Below are 16,601 nucleotides of genomic sequence, written 5' to 3'. Positions count from 1 at the left end.
TCCTCCTACCCCAGCACCTCCTGCCGCAGCTCCTCCTGCCCCAGCTGCTCCTGCCCCAGCTCCTCCTGCCCCAGCTGCTCCTGCCCGAGCTCCTCCTGCCCCAGCTCCTCCTACCCCAGCTCCTCTTGCCCCAGCACCTCCTACCCCAGCTGCTCCTGCCCCAGCACCTCCTACCCCAGCTGCTCCTGCCCCAGCACCTCCTGCCCCAGCTCCCCCGGCCCCAGCACCTCCTGCCCCAGCACCTCCTACCCCAGATGCTCCTGCCCCAGCTCCTCCTGCCCCAGCTGCTCCTGCCCCAGCTCCTCCTACCCCAGCTCCTCCTACCCCAGCTCCTCTTGCCCCAGCACCTCCTACCCCAGCTGCTCCTGCCCCAGCACCTCCTGCCCCAGCTCCCCCGGCCCCAGCTCCTCCTGCTCCAGCACCTCCTACCCCAGATGCTCCTGCCCCAGCTCCTCCTGCCCCAGCTGCTCCTGCCCCAGCACCTCCTACCCCAGATGCTCCTGCCCCAGCTCCTCCTGCCCCAGCACCTCCTGCCCCAGCTCCTCCTGCCCCAGCACCTCCTGCCCCAGCTCCTCCTACCCCAGCACCTCCTAACCCAGCTGCTCCTGCCCGAGCACCTCTTGCCCCAGCCTCTCTTGCCCCAGCACCTCCTGCCCCAGCACCTCCTTCCCCAGCTGCTCCTGCCCCAGCACCTCCTTACCCCAGCTCCTGCTGCCCCAGCTCCTGCTGCCCCAGCACCTCCTGCCCCAGCACCTCCTACCCCAGCTCCTCCTGCCCCAGCTGCTCCTACCCCAGCTCCTCCTGCCCCAGCACCTCCTGCCCCAGCACCTCCTACCCCAGCTCCTCCTGCCCCAGCACCTCCTGCCCCAGCACCTCCTACCCCAGCTCCTCCTGCCCCAGCTGCTCCTGCCCCAGCTCCTCCTGCCCCAGCTGCTCCTACCCCAGCTGCTCCTGCCCCAGCTCCTCCTGCCCCAGCTGCTCCTACCCCAGCACCTCCTGCCCCAGCACCTCCTGCCCCTGCTCCTCCTGCCCCAGCTCTTCCTGCCCCAGCTCCTCCTGCCCCAGCTGCTCCTGCCCCAGCTGCTCCTGCCCCAGCTCCTCCTGCCCCAGCACCTCCTGCCCCAGCTGCTCCTGCCCCAGCTCCTCCTGCCCCAGCTCCTCCTGCCCCAGCTGCTCCTGCCCCAGCTCCTGCTGCCCCAGCACCTCCTGCCCCAGCTCCTCCTGCCCCAGCTGCTCCTGCCCCAGCTCCTCCTGCCCCAGCTCCCCCGGCCCCAGCACCTCCTGCCCCAGCTCCTCCTGCCCCAGCACCTCCTGCCCCAGCTCCTCCTGCCCCAGCTGCTCCTGCCCCAGCTCCTCCTGCCCCAGCTCCCCCGGCCCCAGCACCTCCTGCCCCAGCTCCTCCTGCCCCAGCTCTTCCTGCCCCAGCACCTCCTGCCCCAGCTCCTCCTGCCCCAGCACCTCCTGCCTCAGCTCCTCCTGCCCCAGCTCCTCCTGCCCCAGCTCCTCCTACCCCAGCTCCTCTTGCCCCAGCACCTCCTGCCCCAGCTCCTCCTGCCCCAGCTGCTCCTGCCCCAGCTCCTCCTGCCCCAGCTCCCCCGGCCCCAGCACCTCCTGCCCCAGCTCCTCCTGCCCCAGCTGCTCCTGCCCCAGCTGCTCCTGCCCCAGCTCCTCCTGCCCCAGCTCCTCCTGCCCCAGCTGCTCCTGCCCCAGCTCCTCCTGCCCCAGCTCTTCCTGCCCCAGCACCTCCTGCCCCAGCTCCTCCTGCCCCAGCTCCTCCTGCCCCAGCTCCCCCGGCCCCAGCACCTCCTGCCCCAGCTCCTCCTGCCTCAGCTCCTCCTGCCCCAGCTCCTCCTGCCCCAGCTCCTCCTACCCCAGCTGCTCCTGTCCCAGCACCTCCTGCCTCAGCTCCCCCGGCCCCAGCACCTCCTGCCCCAGCTCCTCCTGCCCCAGCTGCTCCTGCCCCAGCTCCTCCTGCCCCAGCTCCCCCGGCCCCAGCACCTCCTGCCCCAGCTCCTCCTGCCCCAGCTCTTCCTGCCCCAGCACCTCCTGCCCCAGCTCCTCCTGCCCCAGCTCCTCCTACCCCAGCTCCTCTTGCCCCAGCACCTCCTACCCCAGCTGCTCCTGTCCCAGCACCTCCTGCCTCAGCTCCTCCTGCCCCAGCACCTCCTGCCCCAGCTACTCCTGCCCCAGCACCTCCTACCCCAGATGCTCCTGCCCCAGCTCCTCCTGCCCCAGCTGCTCCTGCCCCAGCTCCTCCTACCCCAGCACCTCCTGCCTCAGCTCCTCCTACCCCAGCTGCTCCTGCCCCAGCTCCTCCTGCCCCAGCTGCTCCTGCCCCAGCTCCTCCTGCCCCAGCTGCTCCTGCCCCAGCTCCTCCTGCCCCAGCTCCCCCGGCCCCAGCACCTCCTGCCCCAGCTCCTCCTGCCCCAGCTCCTCCTGCCCCAGCTCCTCCTGCCCCAGCTCCCCCGGCCCCAGCACCTCCTGCCCCAGCTCCTCCTGCCCCAGCTCTTCCTGCCCCAGCACCTCATGCCCCAGCTCCTCCTGCCTCAGCTCCTCCTGCCCCAGCTCCTCCTGCCCCAGCTCCTCCTACCCCAGCTGCTCCTGTCCCAGCACCTCCTGCCTCAGCTCCTCCTGCCCCAGCTCCTCCTACCCCAGCTGCTCCTGCCCCAGCACCTCCTGCCCCAGCTCCTCCTGCCCCAGCTCTTCCTGCCCCAGCACCTCCTGCCCCAGCTCCTCCTGCCTCAGCTCCTCCTGCCCCAGCTCCTCTTGCCCCAGCACCTCCTACCCCAGCTGCTCCTGTCCCAGCACCTCCTGCCTCAGCTCCTCCTGCCCCAGCACCTCCTGCCCCAGCTCCTCCTGCCCCAGCTGCTCCTGCCTCAGCTCCTCCTGCCCCAGCTCCTCCTGCCCCAGCTCCTCCTACCCCAGATGCTCCTGCCCCAGCTCCTCCTACCCCAGCACCTCCTACCCCAGCTCCTCCTGCCCCAGCTGCTCCTGCCTCAGCTCCTCCTGCCCCAGCACCTCCTGCCCCAGCTCCTCCTGCCCCAGCACCTCCTGCCCCAGCTACTCCTGCCCCAGCACCTCCTGCCTCAGCTCCTCCTGCCCCAGCACCTCCTGCCCCAGCTACTCCTGCCCCAGCTCCTCCTACCCCAGATGCTCCTGCCCCAGCTCCTCCTGCCCCAGCTGCTCCTGCCCCAGCTCCTCCTACCCCAGCACCTCCTGCCTCAGCTCCTCCTACCCCAGCTGCTCCTGCCCCAGCTCCTCCTGCCCCAGCTGCTCCTGCCCCAGCTCCTCCTGCCCCAGCTGCTCCTGCCCCAGCTCCTCCTGCCCCAGCTGCTCCAGCCCCAGCACCTCCTGCCCCAGCTCCTCCTAACCCAGCTCCTCCTGCCCCAGCTCCTCCTGCCCCAGCTCCTCCTGCCCCAGCTCCTCCTACCCCAGCTCCTCCTGCCCCAGCACCTCCTGCCCCAGCTGCTCCTGCCCCAGCTCCTCCTGCCCCAGCTCCTCCTGCCCCAGCTCCTCCTACCCCAGCTCCTCCTGCCCCAGCACCTCCTGCCCCAGCACCTCCTGCCCCAGCTGCTCCTGCCCCAGCTCCTCCTAACCAAGCTCCTCCTGCCCCAGCTCCTCCTGCTCCTGCTGCCCCAGCCTCTCTGTACTCACGGGAACCCTGTGGAGCAGAGAAGGCTTTCTGTGGTCCTCGGAGGCTGGGCTGGGCCCCCAGAGCTGGATCTCCGCTCTAGGCCACTGAACTTGAGCCCGGTAGGGCCTCCTGCATCCCACATCCTCTCTGCTGGGCTGCAGGCCCAGCTGGGAACTCTAGGAAGGAAAAGGTGGCGGGGGGTGGGGGTGCAGGCGAGTGGGGTGGGTGAGTCCCAGGCCTGCAGGTGAAATAATGCAGCCCCAGGATTCCAGCCACCACCCCCTCCCCATCTTGGGCTACCTGTGGCGAGCCTCAGGTTGACCATCCCTACCCAAGGGCGTGCTGGCACTGTCTCTGGGTGGCTGTGAGCCAGTGGCCAGGGAGGTCTATACCAGCCAGCAGGGCTCTGTAAGAGCAAGAGGCTATTCATCCCGGACACAGACCCCAAGCATCTATCCCAGGCCCAGCCCCGGCCCTCATAATATCACCCTCACCACCTCTCTTCCAGAAGCTTCTGCCTGCTACTCTCCGTAGCCCTGCACCCCTGCACCCCCTACCTCGGAGCGATGTGGAGGCTTTGCCAGTCCTGGGAGGACTCTGGACTTGGTCCTGAGGTCCTGGGAGGCCAGGGAGGGGCTGGCAGGGGGGCAGCAGGCCAGATTCCTTGGCGGAGATGAACCGGAGTGGTACAGAGAAGTTCAGGGCAAAGGGCATGGCCTTGCCACCCGGTGCTCCGGGGGACCTGGAAAGAGGCACTTCCTTTTCTGAGCCTCTGGAGCTGAGACTGCAGATGTGGAGCTGGATAGTCCTTCCCCAGTGTCGACTGGCTTCTGTGCATGGAGGAGGGGGCCATGCCGGGGCAGGGTGATGACACCTCTGAGGGGCTTCCCCAGGTGGTCCCCAGAGGTCTTCACATGATCCAAAAAAGGCCCCACCTCCTGTCTCCAGACCTTTCCTATGACATGAGCCCCTCTGGGCAAGCAGGCCACCACTAGAGCGGCCTCCAGAACCTTCCCTGCTTGTCCTAGGATGAGAGCTGGGCGAGGGGCAGGGGCCACAGAGGGGCTGCCTGTAACCCACCTCCACACACTGAGCTGGGTCTCCTGCTCTGAGCTGGGTCTCCAGGGTGTTGTGTTCTGGACAAAGCCTCAGCGGAGGTGCTGGGGGGGTCCCTCATTTCCTCCTGGGCCCCCCTGCCTTGGAAATGGCATGTCAAGGGGAGGATCGGATCTCCAGAGACTCCCTAGACCCAGTAGCCTGCCCGGCCTAGTGAGGGAGACCCCGGGCTCCCTGGGCTCCCTGAGCCCACCCTGGCCAGGAAACCAGCCAAGAAAGTTGAGCCGGCCTTCACCCATGCATGGGGAGTGAGGTTTGTTGGATCCAGGCTTTCAAACCTAGAGGGTGCAGACACTCCCTTGCCCAGGCCAGACAGAGACACAGTGGACGTGAGGTGGGGACAGGGCCCCCCACGGGGACATGGGGCAGAGCACATAGGTTATGTGGGGCCTGGCCTTAGACAACCCTTTTCCCAGCTTAATCCCAGCACCCACCCATGGAGGGAAGCATGACCCTCCTCCTTTCACAGCTGGAGAAACCAAGGCTTAGAGAGTTGCCTGGCACTCTCTAAGTCTCTGCTCTTGGAAGGGGAGCAATGTCTCCTTGGCAGCTCAAGCTTGTGACAGCCTGAGGGTCCTGTGAGAGCAGTGGGCAGGGCTCCTGAGAGGGAGGTGAGACTCTGTCCCCCACTCCACCACCCACTCCACCCCAGCACCTCCCTCCACGCCCACCCTGGCCTGTTTCTGAAGGTCTGTGAAATACATCTTATTCACGAAGCTCAGGCAGGGGAGTTGGTGGTCTGCCTGCCAACAGTGACTCAGCCACCCTTTGTCACCAATCCCAATTGCAGCCCACGGGGTGGCCAGATACCCCCTGCCACTGCTCCTGGAATTGGGGCATGGAGGCCGCCTGGAAGAGACGACAGTACCGGGTCATGATGAACATTCCCGCTCAGACCCAGCCGGCTGCCGACACCCACAGAGCAGGTGTGTGTTTTTTACTAGCAGACAAAGAACATCCCTTGAAAGCATCAGAACATTAAGAAAGCTTTCCCCATTTCGTTTTTTGTTGCTTTTTTTTTTTAGATGGAGTCTCACTCTCTGTCGCCCAGGCTGGAGTGCAATGGTGCGATCTTGGCTCACTGCAACCTCTGCATCCCGAGTTCTAGCAATTTTCCCGCCTCAGCTTCCCGAGTAGCTGGGATTACAGGCACATACCACCATGCCCAGCTAATCTTTTGTATTTCAGTAGAGATGGGGTTTCACTGTGTTGCCCAGGCTGGTCTTGAACTCCTGAGTTCAGGCAACCCACCAACCTTGGCTTCCCAAAGTGCTAGGATTACTGGCGTGAGCCACTGTGCCCAGCCTCGTTTTTGTTTTTATGTTTTTGAGACAGGGTCTTGCTCTGTCGCTCAGGCTGTAGCGCAGTGGTGCAATCACAGCTCACTACAGCCTCGACCTCCTGGGCTCAGGTGATCCTCCTGCCTCAGCCTCTCAAGTAGCTGGGATTACAGGCATGTACCACCACACCCAGCTAACTTTTGTATTTTTAGTAGAGACCGAGTTTCACTACGTTGGCCGGCTGGTTCTGGAACTCCTGACCTAAGTGATCCACCCTCCTTGGCCTCCCAAAGTCCTGGGATTACAGGCGTGAGCCACCGCACCTGGCCCCTCCCTCACGTTGAAGTTCCCAGTACTGCTGTTTCCCTCTTTCTGTCCATGTTTACTCATTGCTTAGCTCCTGCTTATAAGTGAGAACGTGCAGTATGTGAGTGAGTTCACTTAGGATGATGGCCTCCAGCTCCGTCCGTGTTCCTGGAAAGGCCATGATTTCATTCTTTTTTTTTTTTTTTTTTGAGATGGAGTTTCGCTCTGTAGCCCAGGCTGGAGTGCGATGGCATGATCTTGGCTCACCGCTACCTCCACCTCCTGGGTTCAAGTGATTCTCCTGCCTCAGCCTCCCGAGTAGCTAGGACTACAGGCGCCCACCACCATGCCTGGCTAATTTTTATATTTTTAGTAGAGACAGGATTTCACCAAGTTGGCCATGATGGTCTCGATCTCTTGACCTCGTGATCCGCTCACCTTGGCCTCCCAAAGTGCTTTGATTACAGGTGTGAGCCTCCTTGCCCAGCCTCATTCTTTTTTTATGGCTGTTTTCTCGATGAGTCAGGGTTGTGGTTTGGGATGAGTCTCTTCCCTTCTCAGAGCCTCAGTTTCTCCATCTGTAAAATAGGAAACTGGACTCAGTGGATGCTAAGTTCACCGCCTCCTGTTGGTGACATGGGTTTCTAAAGAGGTCATAGCAGTTGCCAAGCCTGACCTAAGTCCCAGGTCTGATGACTCTCAGCACAGCGTCCACTGCAACAAAACCTAGCTGCTGGTGGAGCTGCATGAACAGGCTAATTTTTTTTTTTTTTTGAGATGGAGTCTCGTCCTGTCGCCTAGGCTGGAGTACAGTATTGAGATCTCAGCTCACTGCAACTTCTGCCTCCCGGGTTCAAGCGATTCTCCTGCCTCAACCTCCCAAGTAGCTGGGATGACAGGTGCGCGCCACCACGCCTGGCTAACTTTTTTATCTTTAGTAGAGACAGGGTTTCACCACATTGGCCAGGCTAGTCTCGAACTCCTGATCTCATGATCCACCTGCCTTGGTCTCCCAAAGTGCTGGGATTGCAGATGTGAGCCACTGCGCCCAGCCCCACCCCGCTCCCTTTTTTGTTTGTTTGTTTTTTGAGTCTTGCTCTGTTGCCCAGGCTGGAGTGCAGTGGCACAATCTCAGCTCACTGCAACCTCTGCTTCCCAGGTTCAAGCAATTCTCCTGCCTCAGCCTCCTGAGTAGCTAGGATTACAGGCGCCTGCCACCACGTCTGGCTACTTTTTGTATTTTTAGTAGAGACAGGGTTTCACCATGTTGGTCAGGCTGGTCTTGAACTGCTGACCTCCTGATCTACCCACCTCAGCCTCCCAAAGTGTTGGGATTACAGGCCTGAGCCACCATACCCAGCCGCTAAGTTTTTTAATGTTTTGTAGAGATGAGGGTCCCCCTATGTTTCCCAGGCTGGTCTGGAACTCCTGGCTCAAGCAGTCCTCCAACCTGGGCCTCCCAAAATGCTGGGATTACAGGTATGAGCAGCCATGGGTGGCCTCAGGGCGCTATTTTCAATCTACACTAGGCTTGGGACCCAGACACGCAGTCTTGTTAGTCTTATGTGGCAAGCAGGGAAGTGCTGGATAACACACTCGACTTGAGCGAGTGGACTCAGGACAGAATTCCTGACTGCTCAGAGGCCACCCCCACTGATCTCCTGGCTCCCAGTGACTTTCTGGTCAAGGCGAGGCTGCTGGCCAGGTGAGCCCAGATAAATGAGAGGCGCTCACATCCTCGCACCGGCCAGGTCTGCGTGGCTCGCTTCATGGTCCTCTTGGGGACCACGCTGGCTGGCATCTCTCCCAGCCTCCAGAGCCGGTTGTCTCAGACCCGGATTGAAAGTGGTGCTCCTGTGGCTTCCCTGCAGCCAAGATCCATCAGCCAGGTGTCTGTGGTCAGCCAGGCACCAGGCTGGCTGTGCAATCACAGCGTCACCCAGCCTCATCTCAGCAGGCACCAGGAAGCCCCACCCTGTAGCCCTCTCTTCCTGGCCAGTGAGCTCCCTCTGCACTGAAAACGTGAACCTCTTGAGTGGGGCCCAAACACAGGGAATTCCATTGTCCTGGCTTCCGCCCCAGCATCTGGGGGCCCTCGGCTCAGGCCTGGCCTCTCTGCAGGCCTGGGGACAACCGTTCCGAGCCTCAACCCTGACACCTTCCTGGCATGGGGGACAGACCCTGGGAGCTCCTGGCCTGGCTGCTCCCCTCCCTTAGGACCAGACACTTCTACCAGAGGCTTCCAGACAGCTCGGTCCTCTGCAGTCTCTCCTCACAGACTTTCTCATGCCTGGTTTTTGCTCACAATCCCTATTTCACTCAAAAGAAGGAAGGGAAGGATGGAGGGAGGGATGGAGGAGAGGAGGGAGGGAGAAAGGAAGAAAGGAGAAAAAGACAGAGGGAGGAAAGGAGGGAGGAAGAAAGAAAGAGGGGAAAGACAGAGGGAGGGAGGAAAGGGGGGAGGGAGGAAGAGAAGAAGGGAAAGAGGGAGGGGGGAAGGAGGGAGGGAGGAAAGGAGGGAAGGAGGGAGAGAGGGAAAAAGGAGGGACAGAGGGAAAGAGGGAGGGTGGGGGAAGCAAAGGAGAGAAAAAGAGGGAGGAGGGAAGGAGGGAGGGAGGGAAGAAGTGGGGAGGGAGGAAGGGCCAGTGGAACTAGGCTGAACCCTGGTTCCCTGACCGGCTGGTGATTCTCAAGGCCTCCCATGCAGTGGCAGGGCCTGGGCCTCAGTTGCTCCATCTGTAAAGTAGAACTAAAGTCCAGCCTCCAGCCACAGCGGTTGCAGAACAGATGGGAAAACCACAGTAGCTCTGGGCAGTGACATCAGGTCACAGCAGGTGGGATGGTAGCAGGAACTTCCTCCATGCTCGTCCCACGCTAGGTCCTCTATCTGGCCTTCTCTCCTTTAACCCTCCTGGAAGCTGGGGGTTTTCAGTTCCACGGGAGTTTCTCTTCAACACTAGATCCCAGCCAGCATTGCACTGGGGTGGCTTAGGGACTCTGGCTGTGGTCTTCTAGAACCTTGGCTGTGGGCCCCTTATTCTCTCCACCCTGGACCCCTTTTACCAATTCTTCCTCCACAGGCCCCTTAGGAATAGATTTCACCGTCCAAGCACACTGCAAACATTAATCAGTCATCAGCACCGTTCCATCCCACACCAATCAGAGGCACAGGGCACCAGCCACCAAGAAGCTCTGAGAAAGCTGGTGTATTTGTTTCAGGATTTGCTGTGACAAAGCTCCACGAACTGGGTGGCTTCAAACACAGACATGCATCGTCTCACAGTTCTGGGGGCCGGAAGTCCGAGATCGAGGCAGGGGGGCTCTGAGGGAGGGGCTGCCCCATTCTTCGCTCCCAGCTTCTGCTGGCCCCAGCAATGCTCAGTGCTTGGGGGTTGTGGCGGCATCGCTCTGACCCCTGCTTCTGTCTTCACACGGGGCTCTTCCTTCTGCGTCTCTGTATCTCAGAGTCCGTGTCCAAATTTAGCTTTTCTTATAAGGACACCATCTTTGCACTGGGGACCACTCTAATCCAATATGACTTTATCTTAACTTGATTACATTAACAAAGACCCTTTTTTAGAGAGAAGGTCTTGCTCCATCATCCAGGCTGTAGTGCAGTGGTACAATCACAGCTCACCGCAGCCTAGATCTCCCAGGCTCAAGGGATCCTCCTGCCTCAGCCTCCTGAGTAGCTATAACTACAGGCCTGTGCCACCACACCCAGCTAATTAATTTTTTTTTGTAGAGAAGGAATGTTGTCCAGGCTGGTCTCAAACTCCTGGCCTTACGAGGTCTTCCTGCCTCAGCCTCCCAAAGTGCCTGGATTTCAGGCATGAGCCACTGCACGCGGCCCCTTTCTTTAAAGAAGGTCACATTCACAGATACCACAGGTTAGGACTGGAACGTATCTTTTTGGGGAACATAATTCAATCCACTACACCTGAGTTATCATTTTTTTTCTTTTTGAGATGGAGTCTTTCTCTGTTGCCCAGGCTGGAGTGCAGTGGAATGATCTCAGCTCACTGCAACCTCCGTCTCTGGGTTCAAGCGATTCTCCCACCTCAGCCTCCTGAGTAGCTGGGATTACAGGTATGTACCACCATGCCTGGCTAATTTTTGTATTTTTAGTAGAGACGAGATTTCATCATATTGGCCAGGCTGGTCTCCAACTCCTGACCTCAGGCAATCTCCCCCGCCTCAGTCTCCCAGTGTTGGGATTACAGGCATGAGCCACCATGCCTGGCCCTGAGTTATCATTTCACATAATGTCTGCATTAGGCTTTCTGGCTTTTTTTTTTTTTTTTTTTTGAGACAGAGTCTTGCTCTGTCTCCCAGGCTGGTGTGCAGTGGTGCAATCTTGGCTTACTGTAACCTCCATCTCCTGGGTTCAAGTGACTCTCCTGCCTCAGCCTCCTGAGTAGCTGAGATTCACAGGTGCCTGCCACCATGACTAGCTAATTTTTGTATTTTTTAGTGGAGACGGGGTTTCACCACGTTGGGCAGGCTGGTCTTGAACTCCTGACCTCAGGGGATCCATCAGCCTTGGCCTCCAAAAGTGCTGGGATTACAGGTGTGAGCCACCATGCCTGGCTGGCTTTCTGGTTTTATCAGAAGAAAAAGCACAATTTTGCAAGGCTTCTGGAAACATGGGAAGGAACTCATGTACTCATGCATATCTGCATGTGTGTACCCCTGGCAGGACTGCCAGGCTGGTGTGGAGGGCACTGGAGTCAGGGGGAAGCCGGAGGTCTGTCTGTGGCCACAGGAGCTGCTGCCAATAGCAGGAATGAGAAACAATCTCGGGCCGTGAGGACAATTTCTGCAGCTGGCCAGGGTCTGTCCCTTTCATCCCTGGAGTTATACGACACAGAACCCTGAGGTCAGAGTCAACCAGGGGCGCGGGCCATGCAGGTGATCCCCTAGCTGTGCAGATGAGGGCACAGGCCGGATGCTGGAGCAATGTCAGGCTAGGAGTGGGCATCCTGCCTATGCCACCTGTTCACAGTGAACACTCAGCAGGTGACAGGGAAGAGGACTCACCTGGCCAGGTACCAACCTACCCCAAGGAAGTAGCCTTGGTCTTAGGAGGCTGGAGGGGTCTTCATTCTGCCTGGAGCTCCCAGAAACCTTGGCATTGGAGAGAGAGGAACCTGAGCCAGTATCCCCACCCCACCCAGAATTCCTGGCTCTGCGGCCTTTAGGGATGAAGAATTCGACCTCCCCAATTCTGCTCGGCCATTATTTCCCAACTGGGTGGTGTCTCTAAGTTATCCAGTGGGTGGTAACTGCAGCTTGGCTAGGCCCTCTTGCCCGGTGCCCTATCACAGGAAAACAGGCGAGTCAGGGTAGTCGATGAGCTGAGGCCCAGGCCTCCTGGGAAGCCACTGCCCTGAACTGTCCCTGCCTGCAAAGAGCACTTCCTGCCAGGAAAAGCCTGCCTGCCCACAGAACTGGCCGAGCTGGGCACAGCAGATGGTGGAGCCCGGGTGTGGAAACCTGTTTCTCAGTACACAGGAGGTCCAGGAATAAGGCCCCAGGTGGTGAAACAGAGCCAAGATGCACCGACTGCCCCTGGTGTCAGGAGGAGGCATGCATCTGGGCCCAAGCAGGTACTATGTCCATCCTCCTGGCTCCAGCAGCCCCCATCTCCCCTTTAGCAGAGGAGGAGGCACAGCCATGAGGAGGCCCTGTGGATGTGTGGCTCCAAAGCTCATGATTGGCCCTCGCTGGCAGTTGCCTGAATTTTCAGGTCCCAGGATGCCAGGACAGGGCATTGTCTTCGTCTTAGGTCTTGACAAAAAACTCAACCTGCCCCAGAGGGAAGGCTGGATGGGGACTGAATCTATCTTTGGATCCACTTAACACTCGTACCTTTTTTTTAAAAAAATTTTTTTTCGAGATGGAGTCTGGCTTTGTTGCCCTGGTCGGAGTACAGTGGTGTGAGCTCTACTCACTGCAAACTCTACCTCCTGGGTTCAAGCAATTCTCCTGCCTTAGCCTCAGGAGTAGCCGGGACTACAGGCACCTGCCACCACGCCGGGCTAATTTTTGTATTTTTGGTAGAGACGGGGTTTTACCATGTTGGCCATGACTGGTCTCGAACTCCTGACCTCAGGTGATCCACTTGCCTCGGTCTCACAAAGTGCTGGGATTACAGGCGTGAGCCACTGCGCCCGGCCAACACTTGTACCTTAACCATCCCCTTTTAGAGACACCGATGCACAGAGTGGTGCACAGAGCGGTTAAGTAACTTGCCCCAGATCACACAGCTCTAGATGCCCCAGCAAGATCCTGAATCCAGATCATGTCCATTGTACAGACAGGCCACTTGGTGCCTTGCTGAGCGCTGTGGGCTGTGTGCTGTGTGTGTGCAATGGGTAGGCCAGGGCCAGCCCAGTCCAGCCCCACCAGGCCGGACCCCCGCAGTAAAATGCAAGAAACGTGCAAAGATCGAAACGACGAGCGAACGCATGGAATGAAGAGTCGCTGCTTCTGCAGCCAGGGTTCTAGCCCCCACGGCCACGTGGAAAGGCAGGTCTAGGTCGTACAGCTCTGAGAGCCAGTCCTCCAGCGCCTTCGGGGCCGGCGCCCTCCACGAGGGCAAGGAAGTGGGCGGAGCGTCTTCCGGCGGACCAATGATGGTTCAGAGGCGGGGCAGGAGGGCGGGGAAACGCCGAGGGGCGGGGCTATTGGGTAATGGGAGGGCATGAGAGTGGAGGGGCAGAAGCATCAGGTAAAAGGACCAATAGAGATGCAGAAATGGGTGGGCGGGGCACAATATGGGGCGGGATTGGCGGGAGATAGGCCAATGGTGGGTAAGAGGCAGGCCAAGGGCGGGGCGCGCGGAGGCTGGGCTGGAGGGCGGCGGACCAATGGAGGCTCGGGGGCGGGGTCGGCGGGCGGACGGGCGGGGGCTTGGAGGGGGCGGCGGCGGCGGCGGCGGCGAACAAAGAGGCGGCGGGCGCGGGCGGCCGAGCGGAGCCGAGCGCAGCCGAGCCGGGCCGAGCCGGGCCGGGCCGGGCCCAGGAGCGCGCGGATGATGCGGGCGGCCAGGCCGGGGTCGGCGGGTCCCTAAAGCCCGCGCCCCGGGCCAGCGAGGGAGCCCCGCGCAGGCCGCGCTTATCCGAAGGCGGCCGGGCCCCGCCATGGCCGGGGTCAGCTACGCGGCGCCCTGGTGGGTGAGCCTCCTGCACCGGCTGCCCCACTTCGACCTGAGCTGGGAGGCCACCAGCAGCCAATTCCGGCCCGAGGACGCTGACTACCAGCAGGTGACACGGGCCCCTCGGGGTCACAGGGTCAGGGTCCCCAGGTCACGGCCCTCTCCCCTCCCAGGGCCACGGTCCCCCTCCCCGAGGGCCTAAGGACCCCTTATCCCCCATCCAGGGTCATAGCCGCCTCCTCCTCGCGGGACCTGGCCTCCTTCCTTCTCGAGGGTCTCTTCTGATTCCTGGGACCCCCTCCTCCAGGGTCATGGCCTCCTCCTCAAAGGTCTAAATCCCCTCCAACCCGTCGAGGGTCCATGGTCCCCCTCCGGATTCTGGCCTTCCCTTCTGGTGTCACTAAGGCCCCCCTTCCTAGGGTTTCATGGAGCTGCCTCTCCCCGCTCCGTGAGCCCTCTTGGCCAGTGGAGGGCCTCTCCATCACTGGGGTCAGCCTGGTGCTGTGTCCCAGTAGAGACCCCTCCCCAGATGACCCCCAGGCTCTGAGATCAGAGCAGGTGCCTGACACATTGGGTGCAGGCAGGTGGAGACTCCTCGCCCACTCACCCGCGGCTGGGGAATCCCACTGCCAGGCTTCCAGTGGATGAATGGCCTGGTCCACCGCCAGCCCTCTGTGGTCGGTAATGACCCCCTGCTTGGCGGTCAGGCTGTGGGATGTACACAGGGTGTCGTCTGTGGCCGTGGGAGACAGGCTGCCTGTAGCCCCCAGGGGAGGGAGGCCTGGCGGCTGGGAAGCACCGTGGGCCTCAGGCAGGGAAGCTGGAAGTAGCTGAACCCGGGCAGAGCTAGGGGGTGGCTGGGGGCCCTTTGCAGCCCTCTCCCAGAGGAGCTCTTGGCCTGGCATCATGCCAGGCCCCAGCACCACCCCCATGGCCAAGCTACTGTCATTCGAGTGTGGGGCAGGGGACCAAGCTGTGGGCATTTCCTTCCTGCCTAGAGATCCGGATTCCAGAAGCCCCGTGACCAGGGTCCTTGGTCACCCGGAGTTTCTCTCTGGACAGATCATGGCAGAGCTCCATGGTGGGGTGGGAATGGCTCTTTGCTTATCAAAATGGCTTGGGAATCTGGTATTCCGCGGATAGCCTAGCACCTGGACTCTTCAGAACTGCGTTGTCTGTGGCCTCCCGCATCCAGAGGAGGGAAGCGGAAGTGGAGAAGCCCAGTGCTCCCAGCCTCGCGCTCACATGCACCCAGGCCCCCCAGCCCATCAGATGACGTTTCCTAACAGATGAGGAAGGGGGTGAGGGATCGGCCCAGGCACGCCCAGACACAGCAGGGAAGAGGGAGGCGGAAGGATTGGTATAAAATCTCACGCCTGCGTTCTAGAGGCCCAGCCCCAGGGGACCGTTCGGTGTGGGGGCAACGCACATCCAGGAACTTCTGGAACTTCTTCCATGCTCTCGGCTTTGTCACTTGTCCCTGGAAGACTCTGTTGAAGCTGCAAGGAGGGTGTGCTGCACTTTGGAAAGTTCTCTGCCCTGAGGGTTTGGCCCATTTGTCAGTTCTGAAGCTCCAGGGCAGCCCTGGAGCATGGGGGAGGTGGGGGTGGGGGAGCAGCTGTTTCCTCCTGGCCCTTGGGATGCCACCTGCCTGAGCTACCAGCCACAGTTGGACTTCCCTCCAGCCCTCCAGGGTGCCTGCCTTCCCAGATGTGAGACATGGAGTGAGAAAGGGAGTGAGGGGCGATGATGTCTGCAGCCCACAGGGCCTCTGGGCAGTGGCCAAGCCCCTCTGCTCAGCCTGGCCTGCCTGGCCTCTAGCAGAGTGCTGTGGCACTGGGAGGCCCTGGCTTCTGCCCCCTTTCCTCCCCTGCCCTGCGCTCTGTTCGGCTGTGGGAGGGCTCTGACTCACTCTCTCTCCTGCCTCGTCTCCACGGAGCAGAATTAGCCACTGAATAATTCACGATGTGGAAACCAGCCTGCCTCCATCCCCCGCCGCCTCCACTCCCAGCTCTTGGCGAGGGGCTGTGGCGTGAGCTGGTCCTGGCGTGCGTCCTGCCCGTGCCCTTCGAGTGTTGGTGCTTTTGGGCAACTACTTGGCTTCTCTGAGCCTTCATCGCCTCATTGTGAATCTGGGCTGGCCATTCCGCCTGTATAGGGTCACCCCTTGGGGGCAAGAGCCAGGAGACCCCTTCCAGGGAGGGTGGGCAGTGGGTGGGTCTGGGCTGTGGCAGGCGCCCCTTCCTGCCTCCCCTGGTAAGGAGTTGCTGGCTGTGGGGGAGGTGGACCCCTCACCCATCCTGACCTAGGGTTCCTTCTTAGCTATCTGTGTGCTGCCCCCACCTGGGCTGTGCCCTGCTGGGGAGTGGGCATCTGCTTCGAGGTTATCAGGGCAGGGGGGATGGGGGAAGTGGGGCCTGGTGTTAGGAGTTGGGGATGTGGCACGAGGGACTGGCCTTTGTCCTTTGCTATTTCCAGCCCCTGTGGTCTGCTATTGGGAACCCTGGTGAAATCCCCTGGAGGGACCAGGGCCAGGTCCTGTTTCAAGGCCCTGCGTGGGACTGCCTGTCACCAGCTGCTTTTCCCACAGCCCCAGGAGATGGGGACAGTTGCTCCATTGTACAGATTAGCAAACTGAGGCTCCAAATCACATAGTGAGTAAGCGGTGGGGACAAGAGCCCTGCTCCTTTCTGCAGGCCTCTGCTCCTGCCCCCAGAGGAGCCCCAGTCGGCCTGGAGTTTCGGGCTTCCTAGGTTCCCCCACAGCTGCCTTGCTGCTGGGAGTGTGACCGTGAGATTAGGAGCTGATGGGGGCTGAGGGATCTGTGGGAGGGCAGGAGATGGAGGGGCATCTGGGGTCGGCTCCAAGGAAGACCCTTCCTTGGAGTGCAGCCTGGACCCTATAGAAGTCCCCGAGGCGCGGCTCCCCAGTCAGTGAATGTAGAAATGGGCTGTAGGGCTGGGCTCCCACGCTGCCCGGGCATCTGAGTGAATGGGGGCCGTGTCGTTCACGGGGGGGATTGGAAGCCTGCAGGAGGCCTGAGACTCCCTGGTGGCCCTGCAGCTGAGCTGGCAGGGCTGGGCCTGAGGCCTGGGCACCTGGTGTG

The 16,601-nt window shown here is 61.0% G+C and overlaps 1 protein-coding gene across 4 annotated transcripts in view; it reads left to right on the top strand.

Moving 5' to 3' along the window:
• The first annotated feature begins 13,481 nt into the window (after positions 1-13,481).
• TTYH3 (tweety family member 3) overlaps positions 13,482-16,601 on the top strand; it is a 32,089-nt gene continuing 28,969 nt past the window's right edge. For all 4 annotated transcript variants that reach the window (XM_064366567.1, XM_064366564.1, XM_064366566.1 and 1 more), the window contains exon 1: positions 13,482-13,604. In XM_064366567.1, coding sequence (XP_064222637.1) covers positions 13,482-13,604 — 123 coding nt within the window. The remainder of the gene's footprint in view (positions 13,605-16,601) is intronic.

This window comes from Aotus nancymaae, unplaced genomic scaffold (assembly GCF_030222135.1).
Source record: "Aotus nancymaae isolate 86718 unplaced genomic scaffold, 86718_ANA_hifiasm-v0.15.2.pri h1tg000064l_1, whole genome shotgun sequence".
Taxonomy (NCBI): domain Eukaryota; kingdom Metazoa; phylum Chordata; class Mammalia; order Primates; family Aotidae; genus Aotus; species Aotus nancymaae.
Note: the sequence above shows the minus strand (reverse complement) of the source record. Positions and strands in the feature narration are given on the sequence as shown.